This window comes from Cygnus atratus, chromosome 3 (genome assembly GCF_013377495.2).
Source record: "Cygnus atratus isolate AKBS03 ecotype Queensland, Australia chromosome 3, CAtr_DNAZoo_HiC_assembly, whole genome shotgun sequence".
Lineage (NCBI taxonomy): Eukaryota > Metazoa > Chordata > Aves > Anseriformes > Anatidae > Cygnus > Cygnus atratus.
In genome coordinates, this window is record NC_066364.1 from 61,586,929 (window position 1) to 61,606,702 (window position 19,774).

Below are 19,774 nucleotides of genomic sequence, written 5' to 3' on the forward strand. Positions count from 1 at the left end.
TCCAAAGATGTAGAATTATTTCTTACAATATTATTTTCAAGTCATGGGATTTAACATTTCCCAATCTCCAATTGCCAAAAATGGTGTAAACACAAAAAATTCCCAAGCAGTGAGCACAGATTGAAAAAGAAATACATAATATTTTAAGAGTATGAAGAACAACAGCTGGAATGCACAAAAATGAGGAGCTTCCCAGGCTTCCAAAAACTTGGAAGAAGTATTCTAAGAGATGTAAACATGTTTGTTTAAATGTCTTTACTTCTCAAGAAACTATTTCTATTATGAGAAGAAAATATCTGTCATATGTGATACAGTATTTGAGAATTTTAGCCCCAAGCTTCATCTTAACCAAAGGTAAAGAGTACATCTACCATTTCTGGTTCTCACCACCCCTCCCAAAAATCTCTGTGTTCAAAGTTTTCCCAGGAACAGAACAACACTGTCTGAGAAGACCGAATGCCCAAGGGCTTAAGAGTCTCATATGCTATGTTTTCTAACAGAAAACACCATTATCTCTTAATAACACAAAGATTTTATTAATTAGGTTTAATCCAAAAAGTAGTACCTTCCAAGTGGTTCTGCTGCAAAGTAATCATAACAATTCATACGCTGTTAAAAAAGAAGTGTAGTTTCATCTAAAGGTATCTGATCGTAACTATTAAGCTGGTAATGGTGTTGCTTTTGAGGTTAGACTCAGGAATTTAAACTGCTCACTACATTTTTTTTTGCACTTTGTGTGTTTTTACTAAACTTGGTGTTTATTTTAAAATGTTCAAGAACAACTTTTCCTTATAGGACGAGAGTATTTACCAATAATGCACTGTCAGACTGCAGCACTTATCAACGGATCTGTGCAAGTACATATTTGCATTCCTGATTTGTATGTCACTACTGCTAAGATTTTTCTGTAACAATTTGGGAAGCACCCAGAAAGATGGGAGTAGAACTGGAACAAAAGACTGAAAAACTCACATTTACTGAATTTTTATTATACCCTATGCTTATAGGTGCTGAAATCAAATGTAAAACTGTCTAGACAGTTTAGACCTTTGGGAGGTGAGCACTAGGTTTTGTTATTAATAGAAGTCACAGAATGAATGGGGAGCAATGTATGCTACTGGAAAAAACCCTACCACATTCTGTACTGCGTGAAGGGGAGTTTCAAATGAAAAACACCAGAGGTCTCTACCTGGCACTCACAAGGCAGCTGAGTCAACTCCCTGCAGCTCAAGGTGGATTAAAGAGTTCACGGAACCCCTGCTGACCCCGCATTCTTCTATGATTTGCATTCCCCTTTTTGTATTTGCAAACTATGCCACATTTATTTAACCAAAAACACACTGTGTGAAGTCAGAAGCAGCAGCACAACTAGGAAGCTAGATTTGTCTGTTTCTTCATGATTTAAATGCGTAACAATTTAAGCTATGCTTAAACCAAATAAGATAGGAATGCTTCTATGCCAGTAACTACACTGCAAGTATTCCAAACAGTCTGTGTACATAGGTCTGGTCTAGTACATTTTGACTAGATGTCAGAGGAGCTTTCATGAAATGCAGGAATTAATATTCACAATAAAGTAGAGAACACCCAGCCTGAAGCCCCGTTTTATTTATTAAAGAAGATGCTCTTACCTGCATCAGACAGATGAAGACAATTTTTGTGAAACAAACTAGAAAATTTGCTTAGACCGTGCTCAGCCATAGCGATTCATTTTAGCACAGAAAGCAAATTACACAAAAAGTTCCGTGGAAAATGTTTTTACTCCAGGGTGTTCTAGATTTCTGATGTACTATCAGTGGTTTTCCAGAAATTAAGGATTGCATAATGCCCCTCCACCCCCACCTGGAAGTTCCTAGAGGCACCTTCTACATAACCTTCCTTGTATGTCCAAGTTACAGGACACTTATGCTGTAGGAGGTGTGATGAAGGATTTTGCCTTCAGAAGTACTCCGTATCAACCGCTTGAATTTTTCTTCCACTTGAATCAACTGTAAGATAGTTACTGAAGGGCAGACACATTTGGTTACTGATAAGAACTTTTTGAAACAAACCCCATTCCCAATGGCTGGAAGTGTCTCAGAGCAAGATATCCAGAGATTCATTGCTAAAGTAACACGTTTAGTTTATATCTTTCACTAACAACAGCTGCATCAACAGCACTTTTCTCACTTTTTATCCACCTCCAACAGGCACCACTTCTAATATAAAGTTGAAGAGGACATAGTTGTCAGAAACCAGGCTGTGAAAAGCATATCTCCAGGGATGCTTTGGCACATCCTCGCTACCGCAGAGCCTAACCACCAGGAGGAAATCAAGCTAAGATGAGCTCGATGTCAGAGCCCAGGGTGGCTCAAGTACCTCGGAGATCTCAGCATATCCCAGGGAGGTCCTCTTAAATACAGCCATCAGTGAATCCCAGCCATCTTCCTCCTGATTCTGCCCTACCGGTCCCTATTCCAAGTTGCAAAACTCTTCGTGCTTCAAAAAAATACGAGCTTAAACACCAAATTCCCTGGCTTCACTTTGAAGGTGATCCACAAATGGAAGAAACTGCTCTCCCAGAGAAAAGCATCCTGATGGGAGCCCCTGGAGCTCCATCCAGGTGTCAGTGCAATGGTGCACAGAAAAGGCATACAAAAGACAATAAGGCATTACAACCTTCCTGCTACTTCAGATGCCAGACTGATACCATTTCCTCATCTGGGTTAAACCGGTGTGCTTCTGTGAATTCGGTAAAGTTATCTGATGATCTGCCTCCACCTGTCAAATGATTGGCATTAAATAGGTCAGTCTTGTTTGCATTTGCATCTCCCTCTGGAAAACATCTACCGTTTCATTTGTCTAGCAAATTAGTTAGAAAATTTACTATATAACATCATCCGTGAATGAGCTGCGTCAGTTTAGCCCTAAAGATAACCACATGATGGCAGATCAGGAAGTCCAACTCTACCACTGTCAACAGCAGTTATTAGGAAAGAAAAAAAAAAAAACAGAGCAACTGCAGAGCCACAGGGTACATCCTTATAAAGCCCCAAGAGAATTCAACAGTCGAAAGAGCTCCTGGGTCATTTCAGTCATACTGGATCCAGCATACACAACAGGTCTCAGCAAACCCATCCCTCGGGAATTTTAGTCCTTTGTGAAACCAATACTTTCCACCTCCACAGCACCTTATGCCTATGAGATAAACAATTTGCCTCTGTACTTGCACAGAAGTATGTTTTCTAGTTCTTTATCCACTTATTTCCTAGTAGCTCCTGATGCCGTCTCTCCTCTTTCATTACTCCTATGAGGTTTTCAGAAGTGTATTCACAATAGCTCTAACCTCTGTAACGCATCCTAACAGATTAGAAAATAAGCATACCCAGCAGCATTCAGTCCCTTTGCATCTTTTGTCTTTCCATTTGCTTTTATAAACTGTCTATAGTGAACCAACTGCCTACACTGACCAATAGTTCTCAAAATAAGCCCGTATGATCAACTGCTTTATTGCTTACAGTTTTCCAGGTAGCAAAGCATGTTCTTTCCCTACAGAGACAAAAATAAATTCACCAACCCTAGCGCAGACAATACATGATAATAAACGCGTATGTTCTATGTCCTAAAGATTCATTGTTACACTTTCCCCTTTATTAGTTTCACCAACTGAGGTCTAAAATAGTTCCACTTTAAATTCAAAAGATTATTTTTATTTTTTCCTACTCATCCATACCTTACAATGCCCATCTATGATTCATTTCAAAGAAATCCTTGAAAAAACACGAAAACGTACCACAGATTCTGCTCCCATATTTCTTATACCTTATCCATTTCCAACTCTTCCTTTTAGAAAGGAAGACCTGGGGACATCTTTCTCTCTCCACTACCACTTTCTTCCATTGACCAAAGCAAACTACAGAACTACACATAAGTTCCTTTTTCTGCTTTAGCTATCTGTAAGTTACAAGCATGACTTCTGCAATTTAGCAAGGAAAAGGCTGAATCCTTTGTACCACCTGCAACACTCATCCATGCAAATCGGTTACTTCAGACAACAATGGGAACGTGCAGAGTACACACCACAGACCTGATCAAATAATTTGAAAGATCCCCTGGGTTCCACCAAAACCACTGCACAGAAGTATCTACTTCGCATACAAAACACCTCAAATGACTCTAGTTTGAAGTATTCAGAATGTAAAGGGCCAACCCTCCAGCAGAAACCAACATGTATCACTTAATGCGGCATTCGGTACTATTTTTTTTTTATCATAACAATTCACAAAAAGATCTAGTCTGAATCTGTCTGATTACACGCTGCAAAGCCTTTCACAGCATGGGCTTACGCAATCCTTGTCCTGTGACACAGAAGCCTCAAATCCTTTCAAAAATTTAAACAGGAACAGTTTAAACAGTTTAAATCTGGAACTTGACACATATTTGTTTTTCCTACAAGTTGTGATTTTGATCCAGCTTCTTAACTAAGAAGTTTTCTTTTTGGAACTGGTGGCCTAGCAGCTTTATTAGAACTAGCACAGCTAAGTTCAGAAACACAGACTCATCCAGGCCACTTTATTTTGCCTGACAGTCATCTCTATTTACACAGATCTAGTTTGAAATTAGGTTCAGAATTTGAGATATGACTTTCTGCTTTAGCCAAGCAGAGCACAGATCTGCAGAGCACAGAGCTACCCGTCATGGTCCAAGTCTCTCAAAGATAAGCAAGGTATAATGAGAGGTACCAGTAAGGAAGGGGCAGAGGAACAGACAGACATGCCTCATTCTTACTGACGAGGCCAAAACTTTATGCTGGTTGCAATACCAGAAGAACTTGGGGGGTGGGGGAAATGTATGTATATCCATGAAATTATTTTGTATTTCAGTTTCTGGATTTCCTACACCCAAATTTCCCATGAAACAACTATTAACTTACAAACCAGTTTAAAAATCTCAGTAGAAAATACTATATATACACCTAATTAGCACTGCTCTCTCCAGAACACCATCTGCCACTAAGGCAGCACTGACTGCCCGGCCTCACAAGTAACTGCACTGCTGCATCCCACAGCAGAAAACGGATATGACTCATCTGAGCTGAATTCTTAACACTTGACTTGATGGGTGGTAATTGCAGCAAAACGAGATTAAACAGGTCTGATAAGCAAGCCTGCATTTGGCTTTGTCAGTGGTAACTCCAAATAGCCTCCAATAGCTATGATTTCATTCTCGTTCAATTCAGTTGCACGCCAAAAAGAATAACCTTGACTTACTGCTGCTTTGTCACTGTCTATAGGACTACACAAATATTCAAACTTCACTTCCAGAGGAAAATAACCTTTGTATACAATTCTAGCACCAAAAGATGCTTGTGTTCTGTTGCTGACTTAGAACTACTGCAGTAGGATTGAACCATTCCATAAGAGTTTTAACAACTTTTTTCTTCTGATTTGACGTTAGAAACCATAGATGCTCGTATTTTCTTAACAGAAATAAGTTGTATCTAGGTCACCGATCACACTGGCAGCACATGTGATCTAGCGGACAGCTTACGAACTCCAGAAATTGGAGTGCTGTCCTCAACCTGCCCATGGTTGACTGCCAAACCTCAGCAATCATCAAATCACAGAATCCCAGAACATCCCGAGTTGGAGGGAACCCACAAAGATCACCAAACCCAGCTCCTGGCTCCACACAGGACCACCCAAAAATCAGACCTTATGTCTGAGAGCGTTGTCCAAACACTTCTTAAACTTGAGCAGGCTCGGTGCCATGACCACTTCCCCGGGAAGCTGTTCCAGGCAAGTCACATTACCCTCTGCCCTTCTGGTTTCACCATCCTATTCTGTGAAATGCTTTGGGATTTACAGATGAAATGCACAAGTTTTACCCACAAATAGGAATAACCAGCATTGTAGCTGACAGAGGCAACTTTGAGATAAGAAACTCAAAAGTACCATAAGCGTTGAATTTGATTCTGAAGCATTACTACATGGACATTCACCAACCTAGCACAGTGGCAAACTCAACATTTAGAAATAAATGTCTTGTCCAAGCAGCAGTTTCTGAAACAGAACTAACACCATTGGCCTGGTACCAATCAACCAGAAGAAATCTGTACGCAAGATCTAACTGCAAGATTCAACCTAGGCTTCGAGCTACATTCAACTTGAATTGATGAACTGGGAAGATAACAATCGTTTATGCTTAAGATAGAATTCTTTTTTTCCTACAACAATTACTGACGTGAATAGGGAAGCTACATAGATGCAAGTCTTTGAGTAATTGCCAGCAAAGTAGAAATTTGGAATTATACAAGCTAAATAACTCGCGCAGCTGGCAAGAAATGCATCTTGTTTTGCATTTTTAAAATACCAACACGTGAATTCCTATGTCAGCTTCCTCTTACACTTCTAAAGAGAAGAAAGAATTATTTAGGCTTAAGAAACATTAGAGACACTGGAAAAAAAAGAAAAAGTGACAACCACCACCTACTCACACGTTCACTTTGCTCAAAGCAACCACCCTTTCACTTCCAGGAACGCTGAGATTTGTCCAAAAATGCACATTGCAAAGTCCAGCACATTAAACCATGAAACCTACAAAGCATTTTTGCTAGCACTGAATAAACCATTGACAAGAGCATGAGTCCAAATTAAGCTCCAAAAATTCATTTTTCACCCCTCCCCCAGCAGTCGAGCCTCTTCATTTTCCACACTGAAGGCTTGCCGATATAACTGTAGTAACGCAGAGCAGCTACATTACGTTGAAATTAAACACTGCAAAATATGGTATCTCTCGTCAAAACGGGGACAGAGAGGTGTGCTCTCAGTACAACTGTAAGGCATAACTGAAAGTCCAAATGTACTAAAATGGAAACCAGAAGTTTTACTTTATATTCCGTCTCGATTTTTTTTGCATGCTGCATGCAGATATTAACTACTTTACGATCCATGCTGGAAACGATACAAATGCTGTACCTGTAATCTAGTTCTATCAGGTGGTTTAGGGTTGTGGGTTTTTTTAAGAAAGACTCCTTTCCTACCAGCAGCACATATTAGCAGATTATTTGCTTGATGACCACTGAGACCTAAGACTCCCAATAGCTGCTCGCTGCCCTTCACACAGCTTAAGCATTGTAAGAAGAAATGTGAATTTGTAAGTTGAGATAGCTGCTGGAGTTCTGAATTCACAGACACGATAGCTTTAACCCATCCCCATGGAATACACACGGCACAGCAACTCTGCGTGACCTCAGCCGCCAATACGAGCTTCACATCTCCTCAAGGGAGCACACTTGTTGCTCCGAGACTAGAAAACCAGCAAAGCACTGCTGATTAAACGTGCGCCGGACTGCAGTGCTGCAGCATGGTATGGCCTACATCCTTCAATTCCCCTAGCCTCAGGCTGCTGCCTTCAGGCCGGCTACCAGGAGCGCTGCTGAGCGGTAGTTGCCTCAGGCCAGAAGCACACAGGAAGCTTTCCAGCAGCACAGGCAACCGAGCTCTGGTGCCCAGGGACGTTCTCATTTGTTAGCCACCAATTTCAGCTGGGGTGCCTGAAGCTTTGAACTTTTAGGCAATTGGAGCGAGAGCTTCAGTATTTCCTAGCTAGACCAAAACCCAAACTAAATTTTTCAGTCTTTTGGGTGAACTGAAAGCTTCTGAAAAACATCAGGCTGAAAGCACAAACAGCTGGCACAGCCAGCATGAAATATACCCCTCCTTCGCCACCCCTACCGGAAGGGGAAAGGATATGAGGCAACCCACAACTAGACAGGATCAAGAATAACACGAAACCACACCTTTAGGCAATCTTAACTCAGGTTGCTGCAGCCCTGCTCTTGGCCTGTCCTCTGGAACTCGTGTTGTAACACAGTAAGTCAGCTCAGAGAACTTATTCAACTGAAAACTAAAAAGAAACAACGAGTTAATATATCATCATTCGTGCCAGCTCCCTGACCCACCGACCATGAAACTGTACAAAAATCTCTGCTAAAAGCAGCGCAAGCAAGAAGTGCGCTAATCCAATTCTTCATCCGCTTAAACTGCTATAGGATTGCACCTCAAAGGGATACAGCACACTCACCTGTCCTAATTTATTGATATTAGAGTCCATACAAAACTAGATTTTGTGCTAATCTTCCCCTGCTTATCACTACAACAACAGGGAGGCATCAATAAGGAGGATAACCTTTTCCAACACTGATGTGCATATCGCAGGGACTGCTACCTTGTACGTATTTCCTTATCACCTCTAAAGATCACCTGAAAATATGCCATGTTATTTAGGCATTTTAGCATCAGCCATTTGACATAGTTCTACTGCAAAAATACTGCTGGAAGTTACTATAGCAGTAGCTCTAAAGCAACAGCTTCAATTCAGAATACACACAGAAAAAGCAATTTCCTACAAACGGAACCAAATCCTGAAGACAGGCACCTGACACTTTGCAATCAGTCACAGCATAAACTGAAATCCACCGAGCAGGCTTGGGAAGTCTGCCTACCAGGAAATTTTTCCATTGGAGCTGTTCTTAAAGTACGTGAACAGAGAAGAAATAAAGACAAAATATCAGGTTATCGACACTGATCATTCAAAGCAGAGACACTTCTGGGACACTGCAGGAAACAGACCAAAATGCAAGCAGTTAAGCAACAAGAGGGACTGGAAGTCTTCCAGTTACACACCCATCTGGCACGGTGTGCTACAGAAGCTCTCGCTTTAGGCTTAGTCCATTTTCCTAGTGCTTTTATTGCATTTTGGCCCTCTTGCATCAGCTGGAAAAGGGAGATCATGGGTTCTGCTAACGGAATTACGGGCAAGAATCCTTATTTTCTTTCTTCTTTTCAGGGACATTTTCAGAATATATACTTCAAACACTTTCTCCATTTTCCTCAAAATTGTGAAATACACTCAAGCGTGTTGAGGTATTTAAACCAAGTTAAAACTGGTTCATGCTTAATGATCTCCAAGAACTTCTATTATTAAGCCACAAAGAAACAAATGCAGCGGAGTAAAGCTTCCACACAAGTCTTTGAGCAGTGGCTATATCCAGCCCGTGAGATGCTGACAACTTACCTGCCAACAGCAAATTCTGCCACACACCTGGAGACTGATCCAGCAAAGAGCTACAAGCACAGCAGGACTGGGCTGCACCACGCAGTCCTGACCCTGGACAGTGCCGTCCATATCAGTTCCAGGCTGGGAGAAGGACGTCCCAGAACCCTGCACACACCACCCACCACCAGCTCTGAACCATGCCAGAGGGTTCAGAAGTCACAGGCTGACTCTCTCCTTCAGTTAGGAGTCTGGATGTGAAGTTACAGGCCAAGGCCACGTCAAGTTCAGACATCACCACCAGAGATGGCTTTCTGTGGCTGTAATAAGTCAGGGTACCCCTGCTGCCCTGCGTCTGTGAGAGTGAATGGAATAGGAACAAAGAGCCCTCTGCTCACTCTAGGGGTAAGAAAGAGCATAATCCCTTGTGAACAAACCAGAAACAGGTGATGCTGCAAGACCCGAGCACTTTCTTAAAGATAATAGCACTGACTGCATCAGCCTACTCTCAAGAAAAGGGTAATAATGCTTTAAAACCTTTCCTTTCCTCCTCCCTTTAGAGCTGCAGCTCTAGGGAATGTGTTCTTCCCCCTCTCCTCCTGCCCTCCCTCCCTCCCTAAGTGCCTATGGAGTCGCTTTAAAAAAAAAAAAAAAAACAGTAAGATAATAATCCTGCTTTGTACAGCAATGCTGTAATTCCACAAGATATTTTGGAAGCATCACTTTTGCTATTTGTCCTGTAATGTTTCATATGTGCCACACTATACCCAGAGTTGTTACTCCTGGTTAATACATCACAAAAATTCTCAACTTCAGTAACAACCCTGACTCCAAACTCCAAAAAAAGAAGCCACCAATTTATATTTATATATATTTGTATTTATTATAAATTTTATTTATTTTGCAGTCTCAAAATAAATAAATAGATACATGTTTATGAAGCTCTGTTCCTCTCTGTAGGTATGAGCATACACCCATAAAATCAATTGTGAAAAGTAGAGCGGCATGGGCTTTCGACTACTAATAATGCAGTTTTGGAGTAATAATGCAGTTTTGAAGTATAATATACAAATATTGAATAAATTTAATCAGGAAACTTTACCCCCTTAAATACGTAACATCAGTGTAAGCCAAAGCAAGTACTTGCATCACAGCAATTTGCGTGACTTGCAAGGTCACAGAAAACCCTTGTAAGTGACTGCACATTAAGGGACTCCAGCTATCTTATTAATTATATTTATTACTGTATGAATAACCAGTGGACTTCAGCTCTGCAGAAAACAAAGGAAGCAGATAACATAAACAAACAGGACTTCAGTTTATTTACACAGATAACAACCAATTATTTTCTAGTAGAAGCGATCAGGACAGCGTCGCCGATTCTTTTGCAGTTGCACTTGACCCAGGAATTCCGGTGGTGTTTGGAACCGACCACATTCTGCTCCAAAGGAGACTTGGAGGGGTTCCCAGTTCTTCCCACTTCCAGCTGGGATCTGGAAGACAAGGTCGTGCTCAGGAAGCAAATAGCTTCCGCCCTTCCCTACGGATGCCACATGTCGCTCTATCGACTGCCCAAGCTGCAAGGGGCGAGAGAAGGCGGAGCACAGCACACCACCAAAATCCCAGCTTTCACCAGCACACCACGGTACTGGTTCTGCTTCCACATGCCAGCAATGATGACCACACATACAACCAGATTAAAGGCAATCCGTTTTCATATGAATCATCTATAAGGTTTCTTAGCCTACCTTATCTTAGATACTGCATTGAAATGCGGTAATAAACCAATAAAACAAAAAATTAAGCCATATATCTAGCATAAATATATTTTCTAAAGGGAAAGAACAGCACCATCACGCTTTTAAAAGCCTGTGTAGCTGTAAAAATTGAATTGAAGGTGAAGCAGTAGAAGTAGTAATTTTTAATCTATGGGTGTGCCTCTACGGTGCAGTTAAATGAAGCACTCTGCTCCTGTGTCAACATAACTGGATGAATTTATCCCAAGCATGAGGGGCCACATTTTGGTATCACAAATTCTTACTGTCTTACAGGTGTTCCTTTCCTTTTGGTACATCACTGTATCTTCCTTGTTCATACCCCAGAGTTTTCTGTGCTATGCTCACAAAACTGACTTGACATGCTTCTGACTGAAGAGCAGCTCTACAAAGTTGTCAGAGTGCTCAAGACACGGGAAGGTGATGAAGGACGTTAAGCTCTTGGTAATTATTTAACCTGCATTTTTACACTTCACAGACTACAGGTTTCAGTCCGTAGACCCCAGTGAGCCAGGAAGACTGTACTGGAAGCAACATTACACCTGCATCAGGCAGGTGCTGCGTAAAGGGGAAAGAGATCGCACAGAACTCCCTGCAGGAGCTGCGTATAACTCTTTTGTGAAGACATCACTGGAAAGCTGTCTTCGCCACTAAAAGCAGCAGCTGCTTACTCACCCAAAGCACACTCCGCAAGAGACATCCACTGATGCCATCAGCAAGGAAGCCCCAGAGCAACTCATTTACTTTATTACGTAAGAAAGAAATGCAGAGCCAAATTTTCACATGGGCATCTAGTACCTAAATTAGAGTGTACGCTTCTTGTGGGATCTGAAAGAGTGCTGATTCCCACCAATTTCAGATGAGCCAGTCTGTGGGAAATCTCTAAGCCCCACGCTGCATCTAAATATATCCTAAAGGTTATTCATAAAAGCAGGCATGATTTAGGACAGAATTCAACTCTGGCTTGCCATTGTTACTGGTTGATCAGCAGCTCTTCATAACCAAACCAAGGATTATAGCCACTCCAATCAAAGAATAAATTCAGTTCTCAGAGAAAAAAATGTAATATACAATAAAAAGAAGCAGCCTGTGCTTGTATCTCAAGCTTAGCCCGAGGATCATTTTCTCCTGGAATACAAACAATTCAAGCTTCTTACAGGTATTTACCTGTCAGTGATTATCAGAAGATTCATTATCAGAAGATTCCCCAGTTATCAAAACAGATTGCACTGTCAGCTGTCACACATGTTCTGCTGCACAAAGCCTTCACTGACTGCTTATGCCCATCTCCTTCCAATAAATGTATTTCTGAGTCTATCTGTACCACTGAAAATAAACCCCCAGAGAGGCCATACAAAGTAAGCAGCAGGAGACCACAGCGAACAGTAGATGTTCTGGGACAATGTGAAGCGGGGAGCCTATTATGAATGGCAAGAATCCCAGAAACAATTTCATTCTTATTAAACGTACATGTGCAAAATCCATATTGTTGCTGAGCCTTTGAGGTTTTTTTTAGTTTCTTTGGTTATAGCATACACATACAACTGGCAGATCACCTACGCATGAAAATCCCGAAGTTCTAAACAGCGACAGTTCCAAAGGGCTGGAAACAAAAGGAACAAGTTTTAAACAACCAGCACCACAGAATACTCTTAAAACTCAGCTCTTCTCTACTGAGGGACAAAAGAAAAACTGACAAAACTGAAGCTTTCCCTTCATTAACTTGATTTTTCCTGCCTATTATGCTCTTAAATTACTGGGATAATGGCATTAAATGATATATTAGGGTCTCTTCTATTTTTAGCTAGTCCTTTAGGCTTTTACACAATTTGTTTCACTCTGCTTTAGCTTGTTCCATACGACTTTTTGTTACCGTGCTGCTGAGGTGCTGCAGCCAGAGGAGGAGCTTTACAGGCCTGTTGCTTACTGACGCAGACGGCCTCATTAGGGAGGTGAGGACAGGTGGCAGCAGTCATGCCCTGACAAAATTCACGATCAAGGGATATGGGCCAGGCAGAGCAAAGTTAAGACCTCTGGATTTAGGAAAGCAAGCTTTCACCTGTTTAAGGAACCAGTGAATGCAGTTCAGTGGAAAACTGCCTTCAAGGACACGGGACCTGGAAAGCATTGCCTCTGAAGAGAGGTTGAAAGAGCTGGGTTTGCTTAGCCTGGAGAAGAGATGGCTATGGGGAGACCTCACTGCAGTCTTTTAATACTTAAAGAGGACTTACAGGAAAAAGGGTGAAAGACTTTTCACCGAGTCCTACAGTGAGAGGTCAAGGGATAGTAGTTTCATTGAAAGAGGATAGATTTAAATAGGATATTAGATTTTTTTTTTATTATTATTATTGTTTTTAACCACAAGGTTGATTAGGTGCTGAAACAGGTTGCCCAAAGAGGCTGTGTGTGCCCCATTCTTAGGGGTGATCAAACCCAGGTTGGATGGGGTTTGGGGCAACCTGGTGTGGTTGCGTCCCTACTTCTGGCAGAGACTGGGGGCACAGGAGGACACTGGATGATCTTTTAAAGGTCCCTTTCACACCAAACCAGTCTGATTCTTTACATTAGAAACTGCCTAAAAAAGAGAAGTCAAATTCTTATAATGGCTGTGGTAGATTCAGGAGTCACTTCTGCATGACACACCCTGTTCAGAGCTACAGAAACACAAACTGCAGGAAGAGGAAAAAAAATAAAAAGGTTTCCTTCTGTGTTTCTCTCAAAAACTTACCTAGCTTCACTCAACCCTTTTTCCATTGGGGAATATACTTTCATGATGCCCTCTCACCTAGATGTCTCACAATGAGCTTTACATCTCTACTGTATTTTAAGAGACCCGAACAATTTCATAACCAGCATTTTTCCTCACACTTTAATATGTAGCACATAATATTTAAAAACTAGTGCTATTACCTTGATGCACCTAGTAGAGAAGGTACCATTTCAAAAGACAATAACTTCTAATAATCCATCAGAAGGCTGAACGTGGACCATCTATCTTAGTGTCTCACCGGTACCACTAGGAGGTTTAGTCAATAAGCACTGCAAGAGCACACCCTTAATATCATTTACATTATAGAAGTGGTTGGGAACTCCGAGCCCCATCGGGGTTTCTGTGCCCAGATGACACCCGAGCCAGATGCTCTGCAAGGCACCATCTTCCTCAGCCTGGGAAAGGCCAGGGGAAGCTCCCGCCGCACAGCAGAGCCGCACGCTGCTACGGCACGCCAGTCACCAAGTCTGAAAGAGAACCCAGCTCCCACGGGTTGAAATTTCCAGTGTTGCCTCCTAACAGAGCCTAGAGCTCAATATCCACGGTCAAAAGCTCTGTAACCCACCCTTCTCTGAACCCCATTTAATTGTGACAGTATACTCTACACATGCAGACACGAAGCTTCTGTATTCGTAATACCTCACCACTGACATATCTATCTTGAGAGCATGGCTATAATCTGTGCACCCTCTGCATTATTAATCTGCATTTTTTGCTCCACCTCACCACTTGCAACACAGCGCTGCTGAAATGCAAAGCTCTTTCAGCATGAATTCCACTGACAGTGGTGGTAGATTTTTTTTTTTTTTTTTAAGTAGTTGCTCTCACCTCTGAAGAATGATGCATCAGGATAATTTCTTCAGCTATGTAATGAGAACCATCATTCCCAACAGGGACTTTCCAGTCATGATGCTACAGAAAGGGCAGCGGTGATTCAGCAGCACTGAGAGGTACAAGGAGGGAGTGCCCAAGCAGTAAGTTAAGTGATGGATGCAAGTGCTGCATAATCACAGAAAGAACGTACAGCATTTCCAGTGTCTGACGAAACTCAGTGAAGTGAAAAAATAATAATCAGGAAGTACAGCAAGTAAGTTACTGAGCAAACTAAGCGTCCTAAGAGACAACATGGATTAGAAAAAAAACTTGCAGTTTGTCTCTCTGTGGGACCGTTTTTCTTGGTCCTACATAAAGCTAACTTAGTAGGAAGCATGTTTTTTTTTTTTTTTTTTTTTTAACTGGGGAATACATTTAAGTCAACTGCTTGAAACAAGAACACTAGTTCTGAAAATAATAACTCTTGACTTTAAGTTGATAGTCTCTGTTGGTGTGTCACAAAGCCATAAATCACTTTAAGAACAATTTAGCATCATGGAATCTAGTGTACTTAGAGAAAAATAGGAAGAAACTGCAGGAAGGCAACCGAGCCCTGCTTCTGCTTTATTTCACTTCTGTGTGCCTCCAAGTGTTTATAAATGCACAATCTACACAAGCTCTGTAAAGTATGCAGAAAGAGTTCAGATGTAGAACCTCATCTAAACAAAGCTCCCTTTTACACAAGTGACTGTACTGGCTTTCTGAAGATTGTCATTTTGTGAGACAAGATGCCGCCCAAGCACACCACACTGTATGTTTTTAAGCCCACTGAGCTGACACTTGTGAGAAACAACTGATACTGAATTCCAGAAACAATGAGAACAACCTGAATCCATTTTATTATCTGTTATTTGATGAATGCTGTTTTAGTCAAGCATTACGGTTACAGGGAATTATCTCAGTAGCCCTACACAGAAGTGCCAGTACAAAGTAACATCAGGAGGGCCACCGACCCATGAAACCCAAGCATAATAAGTTGAAGAAGAGGGAATGCTCTAGTATAACACAATATAAAGGCTACAGGGAGATAAGTGTATGACAAGTACATCAGTCAAGTTGCTTAGCTTGAGAACCATCTTAAAAACAAGCAACTACAGATTAGAAAACCCAGATCCTCCTCAGTCACCAAGTACACAATCTCTTATCTTCCATTAGTCCCTCTAAGACTGTACACAAAGTCAGAATGCTTGATATCATACTGCTGACAAATTACCAATCTTCCAAAAAAAATTAATCTTGCAAGGCAGACAAGGAGGAAGAACACACACCTGAAAACAGTAAACAAATGATCCCTGTGTCCATGCACTAGAAGTAGTCAACGCAAGTTGCTTCAAAAGAGGGTGCAATGTACTTCAGAGTAAGACAAGTTTCCAATAAAGTTTCTCTTTGGTTCCTCAAGGTGTATCCAATCTCCCCCCAAAACACAAGATTAACCTCTCCAAGAAGAGAGAACACAGCTTTAGTGCTGTACTGTACAGGTCATCCCAGAAACCTGCGTGCATTAATTATCCCAGCTTTGACACTTGTACGCTACTTGTTTTGCTAGTCAGCTGAACACTCACCCCTAACTTACCCTGCACTTTAAAATTGATGCAATTTCTAAAAGCGTCAGATTACAAATCACATGAAACATTTCTGTCAACTTGGCAAAAGAATCTGCCTCAACCTAAAAGCCTCCGTGAAGAATTCACCTCAATTTAGAGCACCTTCCTCTCCTGAAGGGCTGACCCAGATTGCTGATTCATGTTGATTTTTGCTTTTATGATATTTGTTCCTTTTTTAAAACACTGTTCAGCTAGCCCTGGATGTATTCGTATTATACAAAATGACCAGTTAAGGATCTGCACAAGAAGCAAATCGTCCTAACTATAGTTGCCTAAAAAAAAAAAAATATCAATGAAAAAAATGAATTGCTTCCATAAACCGAAGAAACTAAGTAATCTATACTCATTTATGGCTCAGGTTTCAAAAAATAAAAACAACGGGATATGAATATCAAGTCATTATAATGTGGAAAAGATATCCTTTAATACTAATGTATTTCAACTTTCAGAACACAGCACTGTGCATAGGTTTCTCTACTGTATTTTGGCATCTCTATAACTCTTTAAACATTCTTGAACTGTTTAGGAATTATGCTGGATTTCAGAGACCTGTAATTCAACTGCAAAAGCTCAACACAACTGAGAAAAAAAAATACTGTCTTCATGGAAAAAACCAGCCCCGGGACAGCTGGCCAACCCCATATACACTGAGTTCTGCAAGAAATCGGACTAATTTTTCCCTTTTTCACCTTACTGCTTCTAAGTGGTGGGAAGTGTATGAAGTGTTCCAACAGTTACTAAGGCTGATTCCACACTTGCTTCTCATGAGGCTTTTTTTTTTTTTTTTTTTAAAAAAATCAGACTTTAAACCATGCACGACAAAGTGCTAGAATAGGCTAATTCTTAATATTTGGTGTTTGAATGGTTCCATTATACTTAGCTAAGACGTACTCACTGTTCATATGTATGTCTAATTATGTCTCCGCATTTAAGCACCATCACTTGACGGAAGCCAGCTGAAGAAGATTATTAGCAGGCTAATCCAAATTTAGACAGGATGATGAGTATTTACATCTGAGATTAGACTTTTTTTTTTATTTAATACTTCCCAAAGTTCTCTTCGAAGCAGTGAAAGGTATGAAGTGAGCCATCAGAGATCACCAAGAGTTCAGACTACATTATACAAAGCACAAAGAAGACATTAGGAAAGGGAAGGCTTGATAATGGGCAGATAAAGTTATACTGCATCTACAGCCTCTCTCCCCCTCCCCCAAATCCCAGTTCATTTGTACACATTACAAGAGTTGAGAGATTTGTTGTTTTTATCTCATTCAAACGCAGTAATTAGCTCCATCCCATCACATCATCCCTTACTCTCATGACTTAATTGCCCTTTACACTGAGTCTAGCAAGACTCAGTGCCTTGAATGAAGCCAATTAACCATTACGTAAATTGAAAGTCATTTTACTGTTAAATTCTTACTTGATGTTCAGCCATGCTGTACATGCAATGCACTACATTTTTTTTTAAGTAGTGGAGTGTGCAGATATTCTTCACCTTATCACTAACATCTTTGATCACTGAAAGCACATAGCAAGAGAAAGGACAAGAAGGGAAATTGGGAAGGAATTTATATTTATTTGCCATCTACAAATGCTTCCCTTCCACCCCAGTGGAAGGCAACTAAAACAAAAAAAACTGTGGAATAAATACACCCTTCGTGACCATTTCATTTTGTTCCCTACACTGCTCCCCGTTTGCATTTTTCAGCTTACATAGCTTCTACTCTTTAATGCTTTTCTGTTCCTAACCTGGGAGCCTTTTTTTTTTTTTTACTGACTGAAAATTTCTGAAGAACAACTAGTTCTTAAAAATATATATTGGATGCAGAAGTGTGAAAGGAATAAAGAAACAAACACGAAAACCCACAGATCCTTCTAGACCTAAGAAGTTCCAGCCTCACAGTCAACACCACAACATAGCTTTTAGGCAGCAGCTCACACAGCACAAAATGTATCGTGAGCGCACAAACTTTTATGTCCTCCTCTCTGCAGTACAGAGTTTGCTGAAAACCCATTGAAATAAGAAATGTTATATTACATAAGCATGCAGTTATGTAGTGCTAGACGCCAGACGCCTACTGCCAGAATTAGAAGGGGCCCACTTCAAGTCAAATCTCCCATTAGAAGAAAAGCCTTTGTGAAATATGGAGACCCCGCCTATTGTACAGATCAGTCTGAAAATTAATGAACGTAAGAGGCACACCAACATCACAGATAATTCAGCTCTGTGAGCCTCACTAGGATACACCTTCCACAACAGGGACGAAATGAGACTTTCAGGTTGTACCTGTCCTACAGTTAAGGGGTACTGAGGCTCTTAAAATCTGAAGTCTCTCTTACCTGTAATGTAGAGAGTATAAGATCTATAATGAAGCTCTGTATCCTTCCTATTTCTGTCTGTGAGCACAGCTCCTCTGACTTTTGAGAACATTACCTCTAAGGCCACAGATCTCTAAGAAATGCAAGGTAAGACATGCCCATATGCTGCAGAGCCATCCAGCTCAGGAACCTGAAAGCAGCAGCCCATGAAGCAAAGCGTTCAGTGTTTCACATAGATGACGTGCATATGCATGTCCACGCTGGTGAGTCTTGCATGAAGAGGGCAGACAGTCCAGACATTTCCTTTTTTTTTTTTTCTTCCTCTCTCCTCCCCAGGAGAGGAGGAAGCTGCAGCCAAAACTTTTTAAATGCTCATTTGCCAAAGTATTTCATGCACTTAGAGACATACCACAAAATAAGCTTAGAGTTGCAGGTCAAATCAAATTTCTGCTTCTAATTTTTTAAATGGCAAAGAGACATTAATTTAGTACTGTAACTTTAGCTTTATGAAGTCTTTACCGGCCTAGTAAGCAGGGGGGTTAACTCTAAGTTTACCACATATATCTGTTAATAAATAACTAAAAAAAAAAAAAAAAAAAATCAGGAGAAACTTTCTGGCTGTTATTTTTAAGCATGGGCCCAGGTAGACCATAACAGGCAACCTCGCGTGACCCTGCCCCGAAACGAAGGCGTTACAGCTTTATCGCTGCCGGAGCGGGCAAGCCGGGGTAGGAGGCTGCAGCGCGGGGCACCCACGCCGCCCTGCCATCCATGCCCCAGAAGCGTTTTAATTGCAACCAACACCCGAAGCGCCGGCTCCCCTGCTACAGGGTCAGCAGGAAGGCGCTGCCGAGCCACCGGGCTCACACCGCAGCCACTTTCCCCAACCCCCGGGGCCTCGCAGCTCCCCCCCGCCTGTCGGTACCGACTCGCATCCCTGCTTCGTCGCGGCGGCCGGGGGGAAAGCCAGCAGCACCCGCAGTCCTGCCAGCCGCCCCCTCACCTGCGTTGTAGAAGCGGTCCAGCACGGCGGTCTCGCCGAAGTCCAGCTTGCCGAAGTGCAGCGTCTCCAGCGTGGCGCCCACCACGTCGCACGCCTCCCGCAGGCTCTGCAGGGCGCCGCTCTCCGCCGCCAGCAGCGGCCCCTGGCTCGCCTCGTTGATCACGTAGGTGACCGCCGTCCGACGCCCGGCGCCCTTGGCCCTCGCCGCGATGCCGGTGCCGGCCCCGTCGTCGCCCCACGGCTCGGGCTGGAGGCTGCGGGCGCCGCCGTCGGCCCCTTGCCCCCGCCGGACGAGCCCCTCCTCGGCGCCGCCGCCGCCGCCGGCCGGAGGGCCGGGCACCGAGAAGCTGACGGTCCCCTCGCCGCCGTCGCTCATCCCTGCGGAGCCGCC

General features: G+C 42.1%; 1 protein-coding gene across 3 annotated transcripts in view; it reads right to left on the reverse strand.

Moving 5' to 3' along the window:
- MAP3K5 (mitogen-activated protein kinase kinase kinase 5) overlaps positions 1 to 19,774 on the reverse strand; it is a 101,033-nt gene extending 81,259 nt beyond the window's left edge. For 2 of the 3 annotated variants that reach the window (XM_050709533.1, XM_035538384.2), the window contains exon 1: positions 19,384 to 19,774. In XM_050709533.1, the coding sequence (XP_050565490.1) occupies positions 19,384 to 19,759 (376 nt within the window). In that variant the 5' untranslated portion in view covers positions 19,760 to 19,774. Of the gene's footprint in view, positions 1 to 18,401; positions 19,348 to 19,383 lie in introns of those variants that run through there. The other variant, XM_050709534.1, reaches the window with a different exon arrangement.